This window comes from Zootoca vivipara, chromosome 9 (assembly GCF_965207765.1).
Source record: "Zootoca vivipara chromosome 9, rZooViv2.hap1.1, whole genome shotgun sequence".
NCBI lineage: Eukaryota > Metazoa > Chordata > Lepidosauria > Squamata > Lacertidae > Zootoca > Zootoca vivipara.
The window spans coordinates 64166048-64188142 of record NC_142592.1 but is presented as its reverse complement, the minus strand read 5'-3'; the positions used below and the strand labels follow the sequence as shown (position 1 = coordinate 64188142).

The following is a 22095-nucleotide window of genomic DNA, read 5'->3' as shown; positions in this document are numbered from 1 at the left end:
ACCGCTGGCTAAACTATTGGGGTGTTTGGTTACCTGTTTTAGAGGCTCAAGTGTTGGGAAATCTCTGCTATGTCCACCAATCTGCTAGTGATTTTCATTGTGTGCTTCCAAGATTTATAAGGAGGGGGGGGGGGGGCTGTAGCTCAAATCATTTTTTTGAGGTACCTGAGTCAGTGCGGGTCTTTCCCAAAGTGAAACTACCAGTCTTTTTGGGAAATCACTTGCAGGTCCACAAATATGCTAGCAGCATGGAGTCATAGAATTGTGGAGTTGGAAGGGACCCCGAGAGTCATCTAGTCCAACCCCCTACATATGCAGGAATCTTTTTGCCCAATGTGGGGCTCAAACCCACCACCCAGCATGTATCTACGCTTTTCACTCGTCTGGAGGGAAATGAGCCAGCTTTTCATCTGCTTTTACAAAAAAGCGGACCACTCAGGGGGGCCCTATTCAAGCAGGCAAGTGGCTGTTTGCAAGCCTGACCCATGCAGCTTGTTCTTGGAAAAGAAGTTCGTTGAATTTCACGGATAGGCACCCTGACTCTCCTCCTTTCTCCTTGCAGTGTTTAATGTCGGGGAGTATCGCCGCGAGGCCGTCAAGCATTACAGCTCCTACGACTTCTTTCGTCCTGATAATGAGGAGGCCATGAAAGTCCGCAAGTAAGTCTGGCTGCGCTCCCAAGTTTTCTCAATCCTGGCTTGCTTTTTTTTTTTTTAACCTTCTGCTCTTTTACTGAATTGAAAGTTTGACTTTGGGGAGCTGATGTGTTTCAGGGCTGGTTGAGAGGTTTCACTAGGGTGCTCTGTATCCCCAAGCCAATATAAGAAGTAGCAAGGTGCGCTCTTGGTAGCATGGACTTGGCTTTTGAGCCTCAAAAGAGCTCTTGTCCACATCAGCACAGGGCACGGACTGACCCTGCAGACCCATGGGGAAGACTGACAAAGAGCCAAGCGTGGAGACAAACCAGGGTTCCCTCCTGGGGGGGTGGGGTGGCTTTGGGAGCTGATGGACAGAACGTCGTCTTTCTGTGTCTTAGTTAGTGTGATTGGAGCCAGTTGGCCCTTGGGCTTCCTGCGAAAGCTGTGATTCGAAATGTCCTGAACCTGCCTTTTCCCTGTTGTTGCAGGCAATGTGCCTTAGCCGCTTTGCGAGATGTCAAAGTGTACTTGTCCGAGGAAGGTGGCCAGATTGCGGTGAGTGTTGTGTCCCGAAAGGAGCCAGTTGCCAGCACAGAGGGATGTGGGTTATCTTTGGAGCTTGGCTGCAGCTTCCTGTTCAGGCTGTGTGTGTGTGCAGCTTGTAGAGTCGGAAGGGACCATGAGGGTCATCTAGTCCAACCCCCTGCAATGCAGGAATCTTGCCCAAGGCGGGGCTTGAACCCACAACCCTGAGATTAAGAGTCTCGTGCTCTACACGACACCCCCTGACACCCCAATAAGCTCATTGGGATTGGCACACACAGAGGGATAGGATTCCGTGGAAATGGAACTACTTGTTATTGCTGGGACTTTATGAACTGATGCAGGCGGAACAGACACGTACCAATCTCTATACCTGATCCATGAACTGATTAAGAGTATGAACTGATCCACTGGGTCTTCTGCTTGCTGCTCCATTGAATTTCATGACTCATTTCTGTTGAAATTTATATGATACAGTGAATAGTATACTTTATTTTGAAAGGGTGCAGCTGGTTACGTCTTGTGCGGTTATTGAGTATATTTTCACGTAACCCAAGGTTTGATGTTGTTTTGTTAGACCCAGGGGTCAGCAACCTTTTTCAGCTGTGGGCCGGTCCACCGTCCCTCAGACCACGTGGTGGGCTGGACTATATGTGTGGTTTTTTTTGGGGGGGGGAATGAATGAATTCCTATGCCCCACAAATAACCCAGAGGTGCATTTTAAATAAAAGCACACATTCTACTTATGTAAAAACATGCTGATTCCCGGACCATCCATGGACCGGATTGGGCTGGATCCAGCCCCCGGGCCTTAGTTTGCCTACCCCTGCTTTAGACCACAGGAGCCCTTCCCTTTGGGATTTCCATTTTTTTAAAATAAGCAAATGGAATATTTTCCCCACAGCAATGGTTTCCCCATGCTTTTAAGAAGTGCTAATGTTCTTTTTGAACAGTTTTGGTTTGAGTGTATGTCTGAATGGACTCCTATTTTAGTTTGCTCTGTTGGTTTATATCCCATATTAATCCCCCCCCAAAAAATATTATGCTTCCATTGTTACTTGATTCTTTATTAGCCACCCTGGGAACATAACTTCTTATTGTTATGATTTTCATTTTTATTTCATCTGATTTATATGCCAAAATAACTTCTTAGCAGCTGACAATGAAGTCAGTACAGAATTAAAACCCACAAGAACAACTTCATTGGGTCATTAAAACATCCTCAATTAAAATATAGGGACCCAGGTGGCGCTGTGGTTAATCCACTGAGCCTAGGGCTTGCTGATCAGAAGGTCGGCAGTTCGAATCCCTGTGACGGGGTGAGCTCCCGTTGCTTGGTCCCAGCTCCTGCCAACCTAGCAGTTTGAAAGCACGTCAAAATGCAAGTAGATAAATAGGAACCGCTATAGCGGGAAGGTAAACGGTGTTTCCATGTGCTGCTCTGGTTTGCCAGAAGCGGCTTTGTCATGCTGGCCACATGACCTGGAAGCTGTCTGCAGACAAACGCCGGCTCCCTCGGCCAATAATGCGAGATGAGCGCGCAACCTCAGAGTCGGTCACGACTGGACCTAATGGTCAGGGGTCCCTTTACCTTTAATTAAAATATACACTAAAAACAACAACAACAGTTTTAAAAAAGTTAAAGCAATAAAATCAGAAGTTTCAGGAGCCGGCCGAATGCCAATACTGATGGGGCCTCTCATATTTCAGCTGAGAGGGTATTCTGCTACGCAAGTGCCATAAATAATAAAAAAGCCCCCCTCCACGTTGCCAGAAGCCAGTGACCACCCCAAGCCAATTTATATCCCTCCTTTCAAGATAAGTGCATGTCAATAAAAAAAGCCCCATGACATCTTATTTCTCTCCTTTTCTACCCACAAAGGTTTTTGACGCTACAAACACCACACGCGAGAGAAGATCTATGATCTTGCATTTTGCCAAAGAAAATGGTTTCAAAGTAAGTGTTTTTGTTTTAAGTGACTTATTTTTGAGCGAAAATAAATGATTGCCTCTTGGACCTGCTCTTGGCTGTGCCTGTTGACGTGTCCGAATGCCTTCCTGCTCTCCTGGGAGATGGATGGACCTGAGCTATCATTGTACCAATGTCGTTGTTTTCTTTTAAAAGTGGGTTGCACATAGAATCGTAGAATTGGAAGGGGTCCCTATGGTCATCTAGTCCAACCCCCCTGCAGTGCGGGAACCTCAGCTGAAGCATCCATGACAGGTGACCATCCAACCTCTGCTTTAAACCCCCAAGGGAGTCCGTTCCACTGTCAAAACGGTCCTTACTGTCCCCACAGGGATGGGGAACCTCCAGTCCTAATTTGGCCGGCCGGCCCCACACGTGATGGTCACGTGCGGCATCAGGTGTGGGGTGGGCCAAATTGAAGGAGGGCTGAAAGTGGGGCGGTTGGTTACAGGCCCTGCCAGTCAGTTGTCAAACTTGACAGCAGAGGATGATGGGGCAGGTGAGATAAGGCTCCAAAACCCCACCCATGTTATTCTGGGCTCCCTTGAAACACATGGGATCAGCAGCATCATGTCTGGGTACCAAAAATGGGATTGGGAGTGCTCACAGGCAAAGTGTTGGGTGCCGAGCAGGGTGGATTTGATTTAAATCAAATCAAATCGATCTAAATCATGATTTAAATCACTATAGTCAGTAAGACTCGATTTAATTTTTAATTTTTTTTAACAGGAAGACTCATTCTTGCTGGTATAATCTTAATATTTACAACCAGATGAAGGTTTCATTTTTTGGAATAATAAATTTTCAGAGTAGTTTTTACAGTTCTATCAAAAATTACAGATTTTGGTTATACTGTTAGAAATACATTGACAGATAATTATGAGATTATTGTGAGGTTTAATAAGTTAGCTGTTTATATTTGGACAACTTTTCTGCTGCGCTTTATTGGAAGGAGAAAAAACAACCGTTTCCTTAATAACAATTTAAACAATTTATTTAACTAAAACAATAATCTTATAGCATATGTATCCACGTTTGTTTACTGATGTGGTTAAACAATTTTTTAAAATAAAAAAACCCCTTAGGCTGAGTTTTAGCACACATGAAAAACTTAAAACAAATCCTTATTTCCTGCCTTTGGACTAGAATGTAACTTAAATAGAAAACTATCTTTAGAAAGATTTTCCCTCCAAAAGCATTTTATTTTAAAAATCCGATTTAAATAAAAAATAAATTAATCTGATTTAAATAAATAAAAAAAACCATTGATTTTTATCCACCCTCCTGCCCAGTGTCCCAGGACAGAATCCTGGCATCTCCTGTTGCAAGAAGGATTTTCAGCTGGCAGGGTTAAGGGCGACTTCTCTGCCCGAGGTCTCAGAGAGCTGATGTCTGCCAGAGAAAGAGATCTCTAGATAGACCAAACAGCTTTGTGTGTTTTTATTCCCTGCCTTAAACACACACACACATAGATGTCCTCTTCCTTTCAGGTGTTCTTCATCGAATCCGTCTGCAATGACCCGTCTGTCGTCGCTACAAACATTATGGTAAGATAAGATAAATAAGATAAATCTTTATTGTCATTGTCCCCTTGCGGGAACAACGAAATTGCTCAGTTACCACATCCACTCAGATAAAGCATTCCACATAATCCAAAATTACTACTAATTAAAACAGTACAATACAATACAATATACAGTGGTACCTCGACTTACGAACGACTCGTCACCTGAATTTTCCGACTTACGAATTGGGCAAATGGCCGCACGCTTACGAATTCCTCGACATCCGAACGGAAATCGCGGCGGTTTTAGACAGGGTTTTTTCGACTTACGAATTTTTAGATGGGGTTGCTTCGACTTATGAATTTTTTCATTTCCAATGCTTTCCTATGGGAAATCGCATTTCCAATGGCGCTTTTCGACTTGCGAATTTTTCGACCTACGAAGGTGCCTTCGGAACAGATTAAATTCGTAAGTCGAGGCACCACTGCAACAAGTAAAATAAGATGGCTTCAAAGTCCAGACTTTCCATTTAAGGGCCAAAATCGCTCTAGAGAAGAAACTGTTCTTGAGACTGCTCGTTCTTGCCTGCATTGTTCTATATCTCCGTCCCGATGGCAGGAGCTCGAAGAAACGGTGACCAGGGTGCATTGGATCTCTTGATATGTCTAGTGCGTTTCTATGGCACCTGGTGGTATAGATTTGTTCTAAGGTGGAGAGGGAGCAGCCAATAAGAGAAAAGAGTTTCCATTGGGGGCCTTGTCCCGCCTGAAAGAGCCGTTTAGAAAAGGCACCTGGACCTGGAAACTGGCATGGCTGGCTGGCATGTTGTGGTGGCAGAGGGCGGGGCTGTTTATTCCCTTCCCTTCCCCTACATCCTAAATCCAAGAATGTAAGAAGGGCTTGCTGGATCAGGCCACTGACCCATCTGGTCCAGCATCCTGTTCTCACAGTGACCAGCCCAGATGCCTATGGGAAACCAGAAAGCAGGATTCGAACACAAGAGCCCTCTCTCCTCCCATAGTAAAGGGTAAAGGGACCCCTGACCATTAGGTCCAGTCGTGACCGACTGGGGTTGCGCGCTCATCTCGCATTATTGGCCGAGGCAGCCGGCGTACAGCTTCCAGGTCATGTGGCCAGCATGACTAAGCCGCTTCTGGCAAACCAGAGCAGCACATGGAAACGCAGTTTACCTTCCCGCTGTAGCGGTTCCTATTTAACTACTTGCACTTCAATGTGCTTTCGAACTGCTAGGTTGGCAGGAGCTGGGACCAAGCAACGGGAGCTTACCCCGTCACAGGGATTCGAACCGCCGACCTTCTGATCAGCAAGCCCTAGGCTCAGTGGTTTAACCACAGCGCCACCTGGGTCCCTCTCTATTGTGGTCGGTAGCCCCCCCCCCCCATTGGTGAATTTGTCAAATCCTCTTTTAAAGCCCTCCGAGTTGGTGGCCATGAGTGCCTCTTGGGGCAGCGATTTCCATAGTTTAACGGCAGCATTCAGCTCCTTTGTATGCCCGCAATCCGGACCAATGGCACTCCCTGCCTGTACATACAGTACTACCTCCGACAGAGGACAGAGAACATCGCTGCCATGACTAGCAGCTGCGATAGCTTTATTCACCATCAATTTGTTTAATCCTCTGATTCAGGTGCTGGCTTCTTTAGGCTTGCCTCGCTTTTGTCCTGCTGTTGGCTTTGAGTGACGGGCACCAGTCTGCCTCGTTCTGCCAGGCTGATAAGGGAACAGCCGTGGGCAGCTCAGGCCAATCCCGCTTTGTAATTTCTCCTTAATATTTCTCTGTAATTTCATCTTGGGTTTCACAGCTGGCTTCCTGACCCTGTGCTCTTTTGCTTTTGCATGTGCTTCAGGAAGTCAAGTTGTCCAGCCCGGATTATAAGGACTGCAACTCTGCTGACGCGATGGAAGATTTCATGAAGAGAATCAGCTGCTACCAATCGAGCTACCAACCTATGGACCCAGACGACTACGATAGGTGAGGAAACACGGTTTCTCTCCTGTTCTTCCAGCGACCCAAGCTGGCTGGCAAATTGTGTGAAAAGCACTTTTGTCTTCGAAATACCGGTAGTTTCAGTGAACTTACAATTCCCACTGAAGTCACTTAGGTACACCAAACTAGGAAGCATTTCCTCGCTTACATGGAAAACTAGGGAGCCAATAATGTTCTGGGGAGGGGTTATTTTTGTTGCACAACTCTGAATTTTGAAGTTTTTGCCATTGATGTCTGGGTTGGTGGGACTGCCTTTAGAAGCAGTGATTCGGTAGGGAAGCTGTTTGCTTTCACTTGAGAAGGAAAGGAGGATGTGTGTGGTTTCCCCTGCTTTTAGCAACCTGGGACTTTGCAGAGCTAGGTGTGCCTTAATCTGTTGGAATTATTGAACAAAACACACTGTAACATATTAATGCAATATACCACACCTGGATACATAGGATCAAGTAGGCTATTAGGCACCAGCATTGCATTTCGATAACACCTTAGCAGCGTACTTTTGGAGCTCACCTGGTCTTGGGACTAGAACTTGGCGCAAGGCTGCGCTACGATTCCCCATGGTCTCTGCACATTCTCACCTGCGGGTTTTGCAGCTCTTGAACTTGGCTTTCCCCTGGGGTTGGTCGGCCTTTTGAGTGACGACCGTGCACATTTTCCCCCTCCCAGAGACCTGTCGCTCATCAAAGTGATTGACGTTGGCCGGAGATACCTTGTGAACAGGGTGCAGGACCACATCCAGAGTCGAATCGTCTACTACCTGATGAACATTCACGTCCAGCCTCGCACCATCTACCTGTGCCGGCACGGCGAGAGCGAATACAACCTCAAGGGAAAGATTGGGGGAGACTCTGGGCTCTCCTGGAGGGGAAAGAAGGTAGGCATTGTAGGAAATCCTGTCTGGGAGCGGGGAGGCTTGGCCACCTTTGAATGTGCTACAGCTGCAGTCTTGTTCCTACCTAGCACTGGGAGTGAGGCATCAGCAACCTCTGCCTGCCTCCTTTCCTGCTTGCAACCGGACTCCGTCCTTCTTAGTCTCAAATAAAAACAATAGAAAGCCATGTTGGGCCAGACCATTGCTCCATTCCCCAGAAACCTCTGAAGGACAGCCCTTATCTCTGGGATGACTCTTTCCCCTCACTGGTCAGGCAGGGTCCCGTGACAAAAAAAGTCCTTGATGTGGGGAGGAGTCTTCCCACGCTCTCCAGTTTATATGGCCGAGCAGGGAAAAAACCCACCCACCCCTTTAGCCGCCATGTTGCAGGTGTGGTAGTCCATTTCCTGCTCCAATTGGCACATCATCATCGTCATCTCTCTCTCTCTCTCTCTCTCTCTCTCTCTCTCTCTCTCTCCCATGAAGCAAACTCAGGAATGAAACTTACTGTATTAGGTTTCGTTGTGACTCTACTTCGTCCAGTAAAGTCATGTCCCCATATAGCCATGCGTGACTCTCTTATTGTGGTGGGCACTGTCCTTCGGGAGCACCTGGGAATAGAAATTTGCGCTAAGAATTTCCTTTCGTTTCCCCTCCTGTCTTCAGTTTTCCAGTGCGCTGAGCCATTTTGTCCAGGAGCAGAACCTGAAAGACCTCAAAGTTTGGACCAGTCAGCTCAAGAGGACCATCCAGACGGCAGAGGCTCTCGACCTGCCCTACGAGCAGTGGAAGGCCCTGAATGAAATTGATGCTGTAAGTGCCCCGCTGTATTTTGTTGGGCTCAAGGCCAAGCTTCCAGTGGGAGAAGAGGTTTTTTTTTTTTTAAGTGCGCTTCTGTCCCATGAATTCAGCACGAGCAAGTTAGGTGCCCTATCTATGTCTGTCTGTCTGCTTGGGGAGTTTGCCACTTTTGCCTGGTGGCAAACTCCCCGGGGCTGGAATACATGGAAGTTGCAGGTGGGATTCCTTTGCCCAACAGGCCTCCCCCCTTCCTCTGCGTGGCAATCCCAGTGAGCTTATGGGGGTGTCAGGAGAACCTGCAGAACTGTATGCAAGGGAGGAGAGGGGAAGATTTCTTCCAACTGCCAACCAATGCAAATAGAACGTTTGGAAGAATTTGGCATTGAACCCCCTGCCCAAAATATCTTGTGAGGGACAGGGGATATCGCGAAGTCCCTCCCCTCCTGAGTTCCAGCCCATCCCCGAGCGCAGGGGAAAGCAGGGAGAGCTCCGTCTCAAGTGGGGAAGCAGGAAGTGGTGTCCGAGGCTCAGACAGGGTAGCGGAGCCAGCGTCCCAGGTGGGACAGGAAGGGGGAAGCAAGGGGGGCAGACCTGTCCCCCCAACTCCGGAATTGCGCAGAAAACGTAGGGGGAAGAGGATGGGTCTCCCCAAGTTATTATGTTGGAGAAAAACGCGCCAAACGCCATTCGGAGGTTCTGATTCAAGCAGTTAAGATGTGTCTCTGTAAATAGCACTGCCTTTAGCACTGTAAATACGCAGCACCAATAAAAAGATAAAATGCAGAGCTGTGTAGAGTCGTTACTCTGAAGTAGCCCACTCCGGCCACTGTGACATATCTGATTAACATCCTTGTGCCTTACTTAATGAGTGGGACTAGCCTTGGCTACAATTCCTTTTTTTAAAAAAAAGGATCGAGTGATTTGTTTATATAATCCGCTGATCTGAGAGAATATGTTAACCATGGTCGAATCTTGTGCCATCAGAATCAATACTTATAAACATTTTCAACTCTTTAATATAACAAAATCAATGGGTTGACTTTTATCTAACGAAGCCGTCTCGGTAGCGCAAGGACTTCTGCCTGCTCAACAGGACTTTCTCTCCCTCTCCTGAGGGTGGAAGTACTTGCAGAAAGACTTCATTGGGTACAACGCTATATCAGGCTGGGTATACACCTGCAGCTTAAAATGCAGTGAGCACCCGCCCTCTTGCCTGTTGCCTTCAAGTCACACTTGTACTTTGCTATACACACCACATTCTTGGCTACAATTCCTTTTCTGCAGGGAAAGAGGACTTTGACTAGAAACTTGAGTAGGATCTGTCCGTTGCAAATTATCTCTTGCTTCCCCCCTCTGCCACCTGCCTTCCAAAATCTTGCCACGAATAGCAGCCCTGATGTCTCTCCCCCCACCCAACCTTGTGGTTCTTGCAGGGTGTGTGTGAAGAGCTAACCTACGATGAAATCAAGGAAAAGTATCCGGAAGAATTTGCTTTGCGGGACCAGGACAAATACTATTACCGCTACCCATCGGGAGAGGTAAGCCTGGGGCAGTGAGAAACCGTTCAGAAACAGTTAAAATGGTACGGTGGGTTATTTGTGCTTTGGTCTGTCCTTGGCATGAGCTGGTGGTTTGAGAGTGGGCGAGAGTGAGCCTTTAACATGGCACCACCGCTCTTGGATGATGGAGAAGAGGGTTGGGGAAGGTGCCAAACGCATCGCCACATGGCGTCTTCAAAGGGGCATTTCGCCTTGGAAGGTGGACTTCCAATAAACAAGGAGCTGTCGGTCGTGCGAGAAAAGAACAACTCAAAGCGCTAAGCCAGCCATGAACTGATGCGCCTCCGCTTTTCTCTTTGCCTGTTCCACACCCTGGCGAGTTTTCAATGCCCCTGGGATCTCCTTTGCAGAAATATCCTTGCCTCTGGAGCTTGGCAACGTAGAAAAAACAAACCCCCGCTACTGTGAGCAAAAGCAGAACAACACGGACGTCTCTTTGGGGAATGAAAGGATGTAATGTCTCCACCCTTTGGACAGCGGGAGGGAATTCTTCATAGGAAGCGGCCCCCTCCTGAGTCAGACCAGTTGTCTATTGAGCTTGGTATTTCATCAGCGCTGGCCGGCAGTGAAGCCCTGTATCAACATAGTTCCGTTTTGAGTGTGATTCTGGGTTTGCCCCACCGCCAGCGCCCTTACCAATATTTTTTTTTTTGTCTTTTTACGTGTGCCTCTGCAGTCCTACCAGGATCTCGTACAGCGCCTGGAGCCCGTTATCATGGAGCTGGAGAGGCAGGAGAACGTCCTCGTCATCTGTCACCAGGCCGTGATGAGATGTCTCTTGGCCTACTTCCTTGACAAGAGTGCAGGTAAGTGGTCTGTGCCTCTCTTGGTTAAACAGGTGCAAGGATCGAGGTGCAGTATTTAGCCAGAGAACGCCACCTGCTAAATAAATATACACCCCAAAGTTCCATTGCGACGTTGCATCTGAGTGTGCGCCCGCCCGCCCCGCCAACTAAAAACCAGCACAGCTCTTGAGCCAGGTTTTGTTTTGTTTTGTTTTTTTTAACATAATTTTTATTGATTTTACAAATTACAAAGAATGGTACATACATGAACACCTTTTCCACCTTCTTCCCACCCCCCTCCATGGGTCCTCCCCTGCCACAGAAGTATCCCACGCAGGTGAACAGTCAGAAGTGGTCCATTTTATGATTGGATTTCTGTCCTCCTCCCCCTCCCCTGCCCCCGAAGCCCCCCCCTGCCACCAGGGAGCTCCAGTGAACCAGGGCAGTACGCAGGAGTTCATCCATCCAACCATCTATTGTCATACCAAAAAAAAAAGAGAATACAAAAAGAGAAAAAGAGAAAAAAGAGAAGAAAAAAGAATGACAAAAAAGAAAAAAGACAAAAAAAAATTTCATCATAATTGTTAAATTCATAATTGTTAAACCATATTTTGTGGGCTTCCCCACCCTCCCCCCTTCCCCGGTTTTCCTCCCTTATTTATCATCTTCAACAGTTTCATAGTTTCATATTTTATAACATACACCTTTATAACTTATACCACTTTTAAACTAACTATTATCATTTTCACCTAATGTCCAATCACTGAAAAATCAAACTCCCATTTTTTCTTCCCGTGCCTAATTTTTACCCCCTCTATAGGCCTCCATATTTTCACCTTTTTCCAGAATCAATTCACTTTTTAAACCTATAACTATTCCCAAACCAACCTTACACCCCCCGAGTACCGGCTCCACCCCACCAATCCAGCAAGTTCCATGGTCAGCAGTCCAGTCATAATCCTATTAACCCATCCTTACAATCACAACTTCACTTTCCCTTCACCCCACCCCCTGTTTACAGTCTTTTGCCATCCAGGCCTCCATATCGGACCCCTGAGCTTCTTCTCTTCTCTGCTTAATTTTTCCTTCTTCCCTGTGGTCATTCTGGAGTTCCAGTAAATCCAATCGTGCCCCCCTCGAAGGGGAGGCACTCCATCCGACTTTTTGTAGAATAAAAACATCATTTTTTTCCTGGTGGGCTTCATTTTGTGTTATATTATCGCAGTCCTCATCCTCCTCTTTTCCTTCCAAATCACAGTCTCCATCATTGTCAATCTCTCTCTCATCTTCTTCATTTTCAATAGCTTCATCCTCTATGAGATCATATTCTGCCATCACCATCCGGAATTGTTGCTGTAACTCATGCTGTTGTGTCTCCTCTTGACATAGTTCTATTCTTACTTCCCACATTAAGGTCAAAACAGTCCGCTGAAACTCAGGCGGGTACCTTTTTGTTGACATAGTTCAATCCTGTCAAGGTCAAAACTTGTCACATGGGGTGGAATATGATCGCAGTTTATTTTCTCGACTCCATTTTAACAAGCTGGCTGCATTCTTAAAAATAAAGTTCGAACTCACATTTCAAAAGCATGTAGACCAAAAAGGAGTTTCCAAAAAGTCCAGAAATAAAGATAGAAATAAAATTTAACTATAAATCCTGATTAGCTCACTGGGTTGTCTGGGCTGCCGTTGAGCCAGGTTTTGAACCGGGAACGCTGGGTTGTGTCCTGAGCAAATGTGTGGTGCTCGCAAGGAGAAAGGGTAGCTTAAAAAACCAAAGAGGGGCAGATGGGATAAAAGCAATGCATAAAACCCGTGTCTTCTATTTGCAACACCACTTAAAACGGACTTCTTTGTCTGGCTGATAACCTGCCTTCTCTGCTTTTCTCCCAGCGGAAATGCCTTACTTGAAATGTCCTCTCCACACGGTGCTGAAACTGACCCCTGTGGCGTATGGTGAGTATCTGTCTCTCTCAAAAGGTTTTGCGCAGAGAGCATGGCGTGCCTGGGTTGCTTGCCCTGGCCCATGCGGCGTGACGAACTTTGATGTGGAAAGAAATTGTTATTACTGCCGCTGTTACCAGAGATGTCTGCAGAAGATGCCATGGCCTGAGATGGCATATCAGAGGGGTTTCAGTGTATGGCAGGGGTCAGCAAACTTTTTTTTCAGCAGGGGGCCAGTCCACTGTCCTTCAGACTTTGTGGGGGGCCCGGACTATATTTTGAAGGGGGGGGGGGAATGAACGGATTCCTATGCCCCACAAATAACCCAGAGATACATTATCAATAAAAGGACACTTTCTACTCATGTAAAAACACGCTGGGACGGTCCGGATTTAGAAGGCGATTGGGCCGAATCCGGCCCCCCAGGCCTTAGTTTTCCTACCCATGGTATATGATAATCTGTAGAGGGGACTGCCAATGACCAAATGGCCAGGATTTTCCCACTCTTTGCATCTGCTGCTGTGTATCCACTGGGTCATCCCTGTGGTCTGCTGTTAGCACCAGCGGGCCTGTCCCGACTTAACCCTTTCCTCTTCCACTCTTGCTAACGTGTTGTGTGTGTGTGCCATAGTTGCACTGAAGACAAACACCACACACTTTCCTTGAGGATCTTGGCTTTTGTTGAGAACGAAAATGCGCTAGAAAAGCGTATAGACAACTCACGGTGAAATATCAGAAGCTGGAGAGGCAGCGGAGAAATATTTTCAGTGGCTAGAAGAGGATGGGCATTAAACTGCCCTAAACTAATATCCTTATTAGAATTTTTAAAAAAACTTGGTCTTAAGTGTCGCAGGATGAAGTCAAGCAATATAAGAAAGCTCACACACTTTGCTTCGTTTGCACAATTGGACTTTGATGTACATATTTAGCACAGTATTCAGCCTTTTTTTTTTACCCTGCAGTTTTTCCTTTCCTTTCTGTTAAAACAGAGGGCCTAGCCCAGGAAGGTTGGCCCGTGCCTCACTCGAATGAATTTCCACCCTTTCTGCCCCTGCCAAAGTCCAAAACTACATGCCTTACCTTGACTGCAGCGCAGATGGCTGTGTCAGGCAATGCTTGATATGTCAGTGCTTACAATGTGATTCTTGGGGGTGTCACCTGATCAAACCCCCCCCCCCAAACCTTAGCTGATTTTAATTGTACAAGTCTTAACAGAATGATTGATTGCTTGAATTTGTCCACATTTACACTGTGGATGAAAACGATAGCATAATGCATGGTACAGTGGTGCCTTGCTAGACGAATTTAATTCGTTCCACGGGTCTTTTCTTATAACAAAAAAATCATCTAGGGAATCCCATAGGAATGCATTGAAATTTTTTTTGATTTTTTTTTTTTTTGCCCATAGGAACACAATTGAATTTCAATGCATTCCTATGGGAAACCGCGATTCGCTAGACGAATTTTTCATAAAACGAATTCTTCTAGCGAGGCAACCTCCGCTCGAAAAATCCTTTTGTTAAGCGGAAATTTCGTTAAGCAGGGCATTCGTTAAGCGAGGCACCACTGTATGTGTATTCCACAGGGAACCATCTCAATTGGCAAAAATCCGTTGTATGTACGCGTTTGAAGGGGAAATGTGTCTGTCTTTTGGGGCATTTTCCAGCTGCAGATTTCTAAGCACTTGCATCAAAGAATAATTAACTTTAAAAAAAATACAGGAGGTGCTCTTCGTTGATTTCGATCGAATCATATATTTGCTAAATGATTGCATCCCCCCGTAACTGACCGTGTCCTGTATATCTTGTCTCTCTGCCCCCCCCCCAAACCTTTTCTCTCCCTTCGCTTCTACAAGGCTGCAGAGTTGAATCCATCTGCTTGAACATTGAGGCTGTGAACACCCACCGGGACAGAACAGAGGTGAGGGGCTTCTGGCCTCCCGTTGGGGCCCCCTCTTCCTCCCCCTGTGTAGTTGGAAAGGAGTTGGGTAGACACCTGTGTTGTAGGAAACCGCTCAAAGATGGACCCCCTCTTTTTGTAAGCAGTATTTATTCCTGACCCGTTTTTGGTGGATTGGTGGTGGGAATAATTTGTAGCACCATTTAGACAGCTCCTTCTGTGTGTTCAAACTGGACTTGGTGACCCTTTTCTCTACGATTCTACAATTATATATATACCTATGATGGCTCCTTACTTGACTACATCTTTCCCCCCAAACTTTCAAAAGCTAGCTAAGGCCTCTTTATATTCTGCTAAGTGTTTAAGGAGGTTTGAAGGAAATGTCTGGTCCATTGCTGCTGATGTATGTTTGAAGATTTTTGCCCCCGTTGTTTGGGTTTTTTCTTTATAAAGTTGCGAAACTAGCCACAGATACTCAGGCTGCAAATGAGGTGGAATCGAATGTGTAAATGCCAGGTTGCAGGAAGACCCGGTTAGGGTTAGGATCACAAGCGCTAACAAACCGTTCTTCTGTGGCTTTTTTCCAATTGTTCCTCTGGAATTTGTAGGCTGGATCAGTGGCGTTGCTGCGAATTCTCCCAAGCGGCAGATTCTCCCAAGGCACCTAGCTGCTCTTTTCGTTGCACAAAGCCCTCGTCTCTTACTTTCTTCGAAAGACCTAGTGCAGGGAGAGAGAGACTTCTCAAACCCGATTCCGGAAATTTTGAATATTTCATTCTTGGGCCCAACATTACTTCTTTAGAACAGATGTGGGGAACCTAAGGTTCAGGGGGCCAAATATGGCCATTGAACACCCCCCCCCTGCACCTGGCCCCCAGATTCCCAGGACACGGCCCCTCTTCCAAGGATACGCCCCTCTGCAGTGCTGCTTCGCACCCTATGGAGCAGGGTTGACCTTGAGTCCTGAATGCAGCCTTTCGAGCCTTGGGGGCTTTCTCCATCTTCGCCCCCTCTTTGAGCCTTTTTGCAATGCTCAACGGTTTTTCTTGAACTCTGATTCAATGGGTGTGTGTGTAGAGCTTAGTCTACCATATAGAGGCCAAATCAACAGTTTTGTCTCTGACTCAGATCATCACTAATACATACGACTTGTAAAACAAGACCTTAGAGCACAGTCCTCACCATGCAAACATTTTTCCATCCCTGCTTTAGAAGTACATTGGGTCTAGATTAGCGTGTCTGAGCGCCAAGGGACCTCGAAGGAACCCCAGCAGCAATAGTAACTCCTTCTTCAATGAGATTTCCTGGTCTTCGCATTTTTCTTTCCTTTTTTGGTGCGTTTCGTCAGACCCAATTAACCCATCGTGTGTGTTTGGTTGTTTATATTTATTCCCCCCCCCCCGCTGCTTTTCTCCCCGCCCCACCCCCGTAACTTCCACCTCCTTCCTCACTTTATTTTCTCATTTTTATCTTTGTCTCGCTCTTAATTTAGGATGCAAAGAAGGGATCTAACACCCTCATGAGACGCAATAGCGTCACCCCTCTAGCGAGCCCAGAGCCCACCAAAAAGCCTCGCATCAACAGCTTTGAGGAGCATGTGGCTGACTCTGCTTCCGCTGCCCTGCCCATCTGTATGCCCCAGGAGGTGCCCGCCCAGATGCCCGGACAAGTTGGTCACATTCTTTTGTTGGTGTTTTCTCGTGTGCGTGCCTGCCTGCTTGTGGGTGGCGGCTGTGTGTTGTGGTCATTGCATTTCCATGCTTAAATATCTCCCTGCTGCTTTAAGCCACGGGAGGTCGTCCTGTCGGATCCTTGCCCTTGCTTTTTCCTCCTACGAAAGCACCTTTCAAAACGATTTATAATGTTTTGGGGGGTTGGTGTAGTTTGGTTTTTTTTGAGAACCTGCATATAAGCCAGGCTTGGCCATCCCTTGCCTTATGAACTTGCTTATGTAGAAGTATTTGGCTGGTGTTTGGTGTGGATTATAGAAACTGCTTCAACCTGGCCTTCAAACCTTTGCAGCAACACACAGTGTTAAGCTTGTCTTTCCTCTCCGAGGCTTCCTTGGTTCCTGTCATTCCATATTTTTTAACTTGACTATGATGTCCTGCTGCCTTGCAGGAAATCTTTGGGGAGAAGAATTTTTTTAAGGTGCAAACCTTACATAGTTCTGAAGCAGAGTCCCTAAGATGGCACCTTGTTTGCCTCCTTCCAGCAACTCCTGCAGCCAAGCTTGTGCCAAATGTCTTGCTCTCTGGCCCAGGACCTCCAGACCCACTGCCCAGGCTTGCACCCCAGGGAGGTCACTTAGTTGCTGCCAACAAGCCAGTTTGACTTGCCTGCATTGCCTCAATGTCTCTTCAGCATTTGCTGGTGTTGCTCAGCTGGAGGTTGTTTCCAAAGGTTGGAGCAAATTTCCATAGATTAGTCTTGCTCAACACCTTTTTAAAAAGGATGAATGGATGGAGTGTCTCCTATCAGGGGCCACTTCCCATTGCGGCTAAATGTCTGCCTAATTTGAAAGCCGAAAACCCGCCAGCTCCTAGTTAGCAGGAAATGTGACTCCTTGAAAAAATGCCTGGAGGCAGCTTCTGTATGTTGGCAGACAAAAGGGGGTTTCCTGCTAAATTGCTGCCCTACTCCTCCTCCTTTCCCTTGTGTGACCCAAATATTGAAATTGTGGAGGCTCTTTGCTGAAATGTGTTCCTACGTTATGCATGGAAGCGGCTTGTTTGTTGACATGCGTGGCTTTATGTCTCTTTGTCTGCTATCTCGTAGTAATCTAATCCTTTATCTTGAATTTCCTGTTGTTACTCTGTTTTCCACACCAAGATTGATTTCTCTTCCATCTCTCTCTCCTTCCCCCTTTTCTTTCTCTTTACAGCCTTTACTGGGGAAGGCCTGCCTGTAAGTATCTTGCAGGTTAACCTTTTACCACTAGGCTGGCTTCATTTTCCCTTTGTTACCACTAATCTGCGTGCTTAGCTTTCCAAACTCAATTTGCACCTTCTCTCTCTCCCCCCCCCCCCTAGAATCCTTGAGGGACCAAAGGAAGCTGCCTTTATACAAAGTCAGACCATTATTTAGATATGTACTGTCAGTGCCCACAGGTCACCAATGTGGTGCCCCTTGGTAAAGGTAAAGGTACCCCTGCGCTCATCTCACATTATTGGCCGAGGGAGCCAGCGTATGGCTTCCAGGTCATGTGGCCAGCATGACAAAGCCGCTTTTGGCAAACCAGAGCAGCACATGGAAATGCCGTTTACCTTCCCGCTATAGCGGTTCCTATTTATCTACTTTCATTTTGACGTGCTTTCGAACTGCTAGGTTGGCAGGAGCTGGGACCGAGCAACGGGAGCTCACCCTGTCACAGGGATTCGAACCGCCGACCTTCTGATCAGCAAGCCCTGTGGTTTAACCACAGCACCACCTGGGTCCCTTATGGTGCCTCTTGGAGTCTTCCCCAATTGCCCACAAAACCTCTGAATCCCTGCCCACTCACTTTACCAGTGTTTTGACCTTTTAGTCCATGTGGTTTTTATTTTCTCCGGGCCCACACTTTCAGAATAAAAATCTGCTCATGCCACACCCAATTTTTCATTGGTAAGAAATCCATTGGAAAACAGAAAGAACAAACTCCTAGCAGTGCTTGATTTATAACACAGAACACAACTGCTTTATAATATGATCACGAGACATCCAGAAAGTATAAAACAAATATTCTTAAAATAGGAACATGTATCATCCTCGAAATATAATTATAAGTGAGCCTCTTGCATATGTACTTGTGTAAGGATGTATGCGCACACTCAATGAGAGGTGGTATGAGCTTGTTTTTGCACTGTTGCTGATCAGGTGGGCGGTTTGAATCCCGTTGCTCGGTCCCAGCTCCTGCCAACCTAGCAGTTGAAAGCACGTCAAAGTGCAAGTAGATAAATAGGAACTGCTCCAAGCGGGAAGGTAAACGGCGTTTCTGTGTGCTGCTCTGGTTCGCCATACTGGCCACATGACTTGGAAGCTGTACGCCGGCTCCTTTGGCCAACAACGTGAGATGAGCGCCGCAACCCCAGAGTTGGTCACGACTGGACCTAATGGTCAGGGGTCTCTTTACCTTTACCTAACTCATTTATATCAGGTCTAATTTGAGAAACTCACACTTCCTCATCAAAACAAAGAAGTCTTTTTTTCTCTTCGATACCTTGCATGTTTGTCAGAGTTGAAAATCCCTGTTCACAACAATACGTTGTGGAGAACTGTAGAAGAATAGCTAATGATCTTGCTCTCATTTTGAAAAGATATCTATCCATAATCTGCAAAATATTTTCTTATATACTATATACTACACTGCACTGAAATGTTGTAAGTTTCTTTGCCCTTGAATCTTCCTGTCACACCAATATGGCATGCCACACGAGAGAGCCACTATTTTAATCCCTTGAAAAGTCCCAATTGCTGAAGGAGGAAGTTGGGATACTTTTCCCCACTTCCTCTTCCAGCTCTATGTGTTTTTCCAGGCTCTGGTTGATTTCACTGAAGTGACCCACAAGGACAGTGCGAATGGTGCTTGCTAAGAAACACAAACGGGGGTCCATGGGCTGAAAAAATAGTTTTGCAATCTCTAGTCTACAGTGGCTACCAGGATTTCAGAGCCTTTTTCTGCCCCCCTACCTGGAGTTACCTGGGCCCTTCTGCATGCAAAGCAGATTCTCTACCCCACTGAGTTACCCTTCCAGTTTGTGGGAGCTTAACGCTTAATTTATCAGAGCATCTTTTCAGTTGCTACAAAAAAAACCCTTTCTTGCACTTGGGAGAGAAGCTGGGGCGCTAGATGTCTTGTTCCCCTTACTAGTGGACTAGTTTTCTGGGTAAAGAGCTAGCAGTGTTTCTCAAAATCGCATCCCTGGCTGCTGTTGGCAGGCATGATGGGAGTTGTAGTCCCAACAGTCAGTTTTATTGTATCTGACATGGGGATTTAAGTGCCCCACATATATAAAATTACAGCTCAAGCTTGGTTCTAATCCAGCAGCATTTGAAGGGAGTAGGCAGTTGGTGGGAGAGCAATACTTTTGCAGTTGGTGGGGCCGATAATGCAGAGTTGGGGCATGTGTTCGTCTTGGTGAGAGCTCTGGTCTCAGTGCGCACCTCCCCATCTGCTCTGACCATTGACCATGCTGGCTGGGGTGTTGGGTGGGAGTTGTAGAATTAAAGGAGGACCTCTGCCAAAGGCTCCCGGGCAGCTGCTGCCAACCAGAGCAGTCAGCATGAAGCCAGATCATTGCAAAGGGCAGCTTTTGCGGGTGGAGATTTCACTACTACCGGTAGGTGTGAGGCTACTCAGCCACCTAGCTCGGCAGGCAAGGGCCAGCGGTTCACTGCGGACATAAAGGAAGGAGTCCAGCCACCATCCAGAGCAAAACAGCAAAGTTCCCCTGAATCCCATAATGCATTTCAAAAGCGTCATTCCTACATCACTGTTACATAGCTAAACCTCAGAAAAAGGGAGGTACATACAATATTAACATACTGGTAAACAAGATTAACATAAGGGTAATGGTTCAGGGCAAAAGTAAATGTGTGATAAGTACCGGGAGGAACTTATTGAGTATTCACAGGAAAAGAACAATAAGGTCCTGGCTTTGCATCGTCTGTCACCTGGGTGGGTCTGATTATGGGATTAGGCTTGGCCAAAAATCAGCTCAGCAAAGTGCCTCTGGGCACTTCCTGGAGTCCCTTTTCAAGGGCAAAATAGTGTTGGAATGGGGAAAACTGGAGTTGATTTTTATAAAACTAGGTAACTTCCCTGAGCTGTCAAGTCGAAAGGATACATTTATGCATAATATTTATAATAAAGATGTCCCCCCCCCTGGTGATTCCCATAACAAGCTGCATAAGTTTTCATGCTGACGAGCCCCTCTCCCTGCTGCAAGTTTTTAGAACTGCTGGAAGATCACATCCACACATCATGTTTGAAGCATGTGGCTTTTCCTCCTCCCAGGTCCTGGAAACTAGTTGGTTAAGGGTGCTGGGATTTGTAGTTCTGCAAGGGGATAAACTACAGTTCCCAATATTCTTTTTGGGGGCAGCCATGTGCTTTTAATTCATGGTGTGAATGTGAAGGAAGATATGACATCCATTGAACACATTCCTATCAGATAACAGTGGAAGCCTTGTCTCCTTCACCCCCTTTCTCTGTCTCTTTCCCCCCTTTTCACGCTGAAAGATGGCCCGTTTGTCACTTATTCAAACTTTTCGCTTTGCTAATATTTCCCAGGTAAAATGGCCTGGCGCTCTGTGAGTGTTTGTGCTTTACCCCAGCCTGGCTGTACCTTGTTGGAATAGCAGCTGCTCAAGGCTACCTTTGTTTGGTTTGGGGTTTTTTTTGGGGGGGTGGGTGGGCAGGCAGAGAGGGGGTACATCTTTGACCCGTGCTTGCTCAGTTTCTTTGAAACTGGTTCTGCTTTGGGGTGTGTGTGTGTGTGTGTTTCTGCAATGAATGGGCTTGTTGACATAAGTGGGTGGTGGTTGAGGTCCTTTTTAAACTTATGTCTGCTTCCTCTTTCCCGTAATGTTTCCATTTTTAGAATGCCCTGAGATCCTTTTGCACGTTTTGCTTAATAGTAGTAGTAGTAGTAGTAATAATAATAATAATAATTATAATAATAATAGTAATAATTGTACCACCCATCCAATTGGGTTGCCCCAGCCCCTCTGCAACTCTGTCCCAGCAAAATATAAAAACCTAGTAAAAATAAGAGTCATGAAGTGTCGGACATGACTAAACAAAGTAAAAATAAAATAAAATTAAAAACTTCCCTATACTAGTCCAGAGATGGAAAGAAGAAATATAGCATGCCAGAGAGGAATGGCAAACTAAGCTGTCAGATTATGCTGAAATGGCAAAACTGACCAGAAACCTCAGGAACCGAGAAGACAAAAACTTCAAGGAAGAATGGGGGAAATTTATCATTTATTTAAGAGACCACTGTAAGCCGATGAAAACATTAGCAGGATTTTAATCTCACCTGTAATGTAACAAACTCTATGGATAATATAGAGATAGATATAAAATATAGATTTGATATAATATGCAGTTGAAAGTGTTGACATAAGGATCCACGGAGGGGGTGGGGGGAGGTCTCGAGATTCAGAGAAATCTCTGTATATGGAAGTGTATTTGGTTTTGTTGTAAATCTATATTTCAGAAATCAAAAAAATGATTAAAAAAACCCAAAGCACTTCCCCTATACGGGTCTCTCTGCCTTCAGATGAGCCAAATGTGCAGTGCCTGCTTGCCCCCCCCAAAAAAGCCCGTCTTTGCAACTCGAGGGGGCCCAAGCAATGCAAAATTAAATGATGATGATAATAATAATCCTCGAGCATTTGCTTTGCATTCAGAAAGCCCCCAAGACCAACTTCCGGCATACGCTGGCTGGGAGAGATTCCTGGTTCCGAAACCCTGGAGAGCCGCTGGCCGTCAGCGTGACAGTGCAGAGCTAGATAGACCCAAAGGTGTTATAGGCAGCTTCCTCTGTTCCTTTGGCCCACAGCAAACACAGCTGGAAGTGTGCATGAG

At 46.3% G+C, this 22095-nt stretch overlaps 1 protein-coding gene across 9 annotated transcripts in view; it reads left to right on the top strand.

Moving 5' to 3' along the window:
* Positions 1 to 22095, top strand: part of PFKFB3 (6-phosphofructo-2-kinase/fructose-2,6-biphosphatase 3) — a 70591-nt gene that overhangs the window by 46128 nt on the left and 2368 nt on the right. For 2 of the 9 annotated variants that reach the window (XM_088652598.1, XM_035126567.3), the window contains exons 3-15: positions 563 to 659; positions 1127 to 1193; positions 3064 to 3138; positions 4641 to 4697; positions 6524 to 6648; positions 7330 to 7537; positions 8201 to 8347; positions 9769 to 9873; positions 10571 to 10700; positions 12573 to 12635; positions 14479 to 14543; positions 16015 to 16191; positions 17407 to 17429. In XM_088652598.1, the coding sequence (XP_088508724.1) occupies positions 563 to 659; positions 1127 to 1193; positions 3064 to 3138; positions 4641 to 4697; positions 6524 to 6648; positions 7330 to 7537; positions 8201 to 8347; positions 9769 to 9873; positions 10571 to 10700; positions 12573 to 12635; positions 14479 to 14543; positions 16015 to 16191; positions 17407 to 17429 (1339 nt within the window). Of the gene's footprint in view, positions 1 to 562; positions 660 to 1126; positions 1194 to 3063; positions 3139 to 4640; positions 4698 to 6523; positions 6649 to 7329; positions 7538 to 8200; positions 8348 to 9768; positions 9874 to 10570; positions 10701 to 12572; positions 12636 to 14478; positions 14661 to 16014; positions 16192 to 17406; positions 17434 to 22095 lie in introns of those variants that run through there. The other 7 variants (XM_088652597.1, XM_035126566.3, XM_035126565.3 and 4 more) reach the window with 5 other exon arrangements.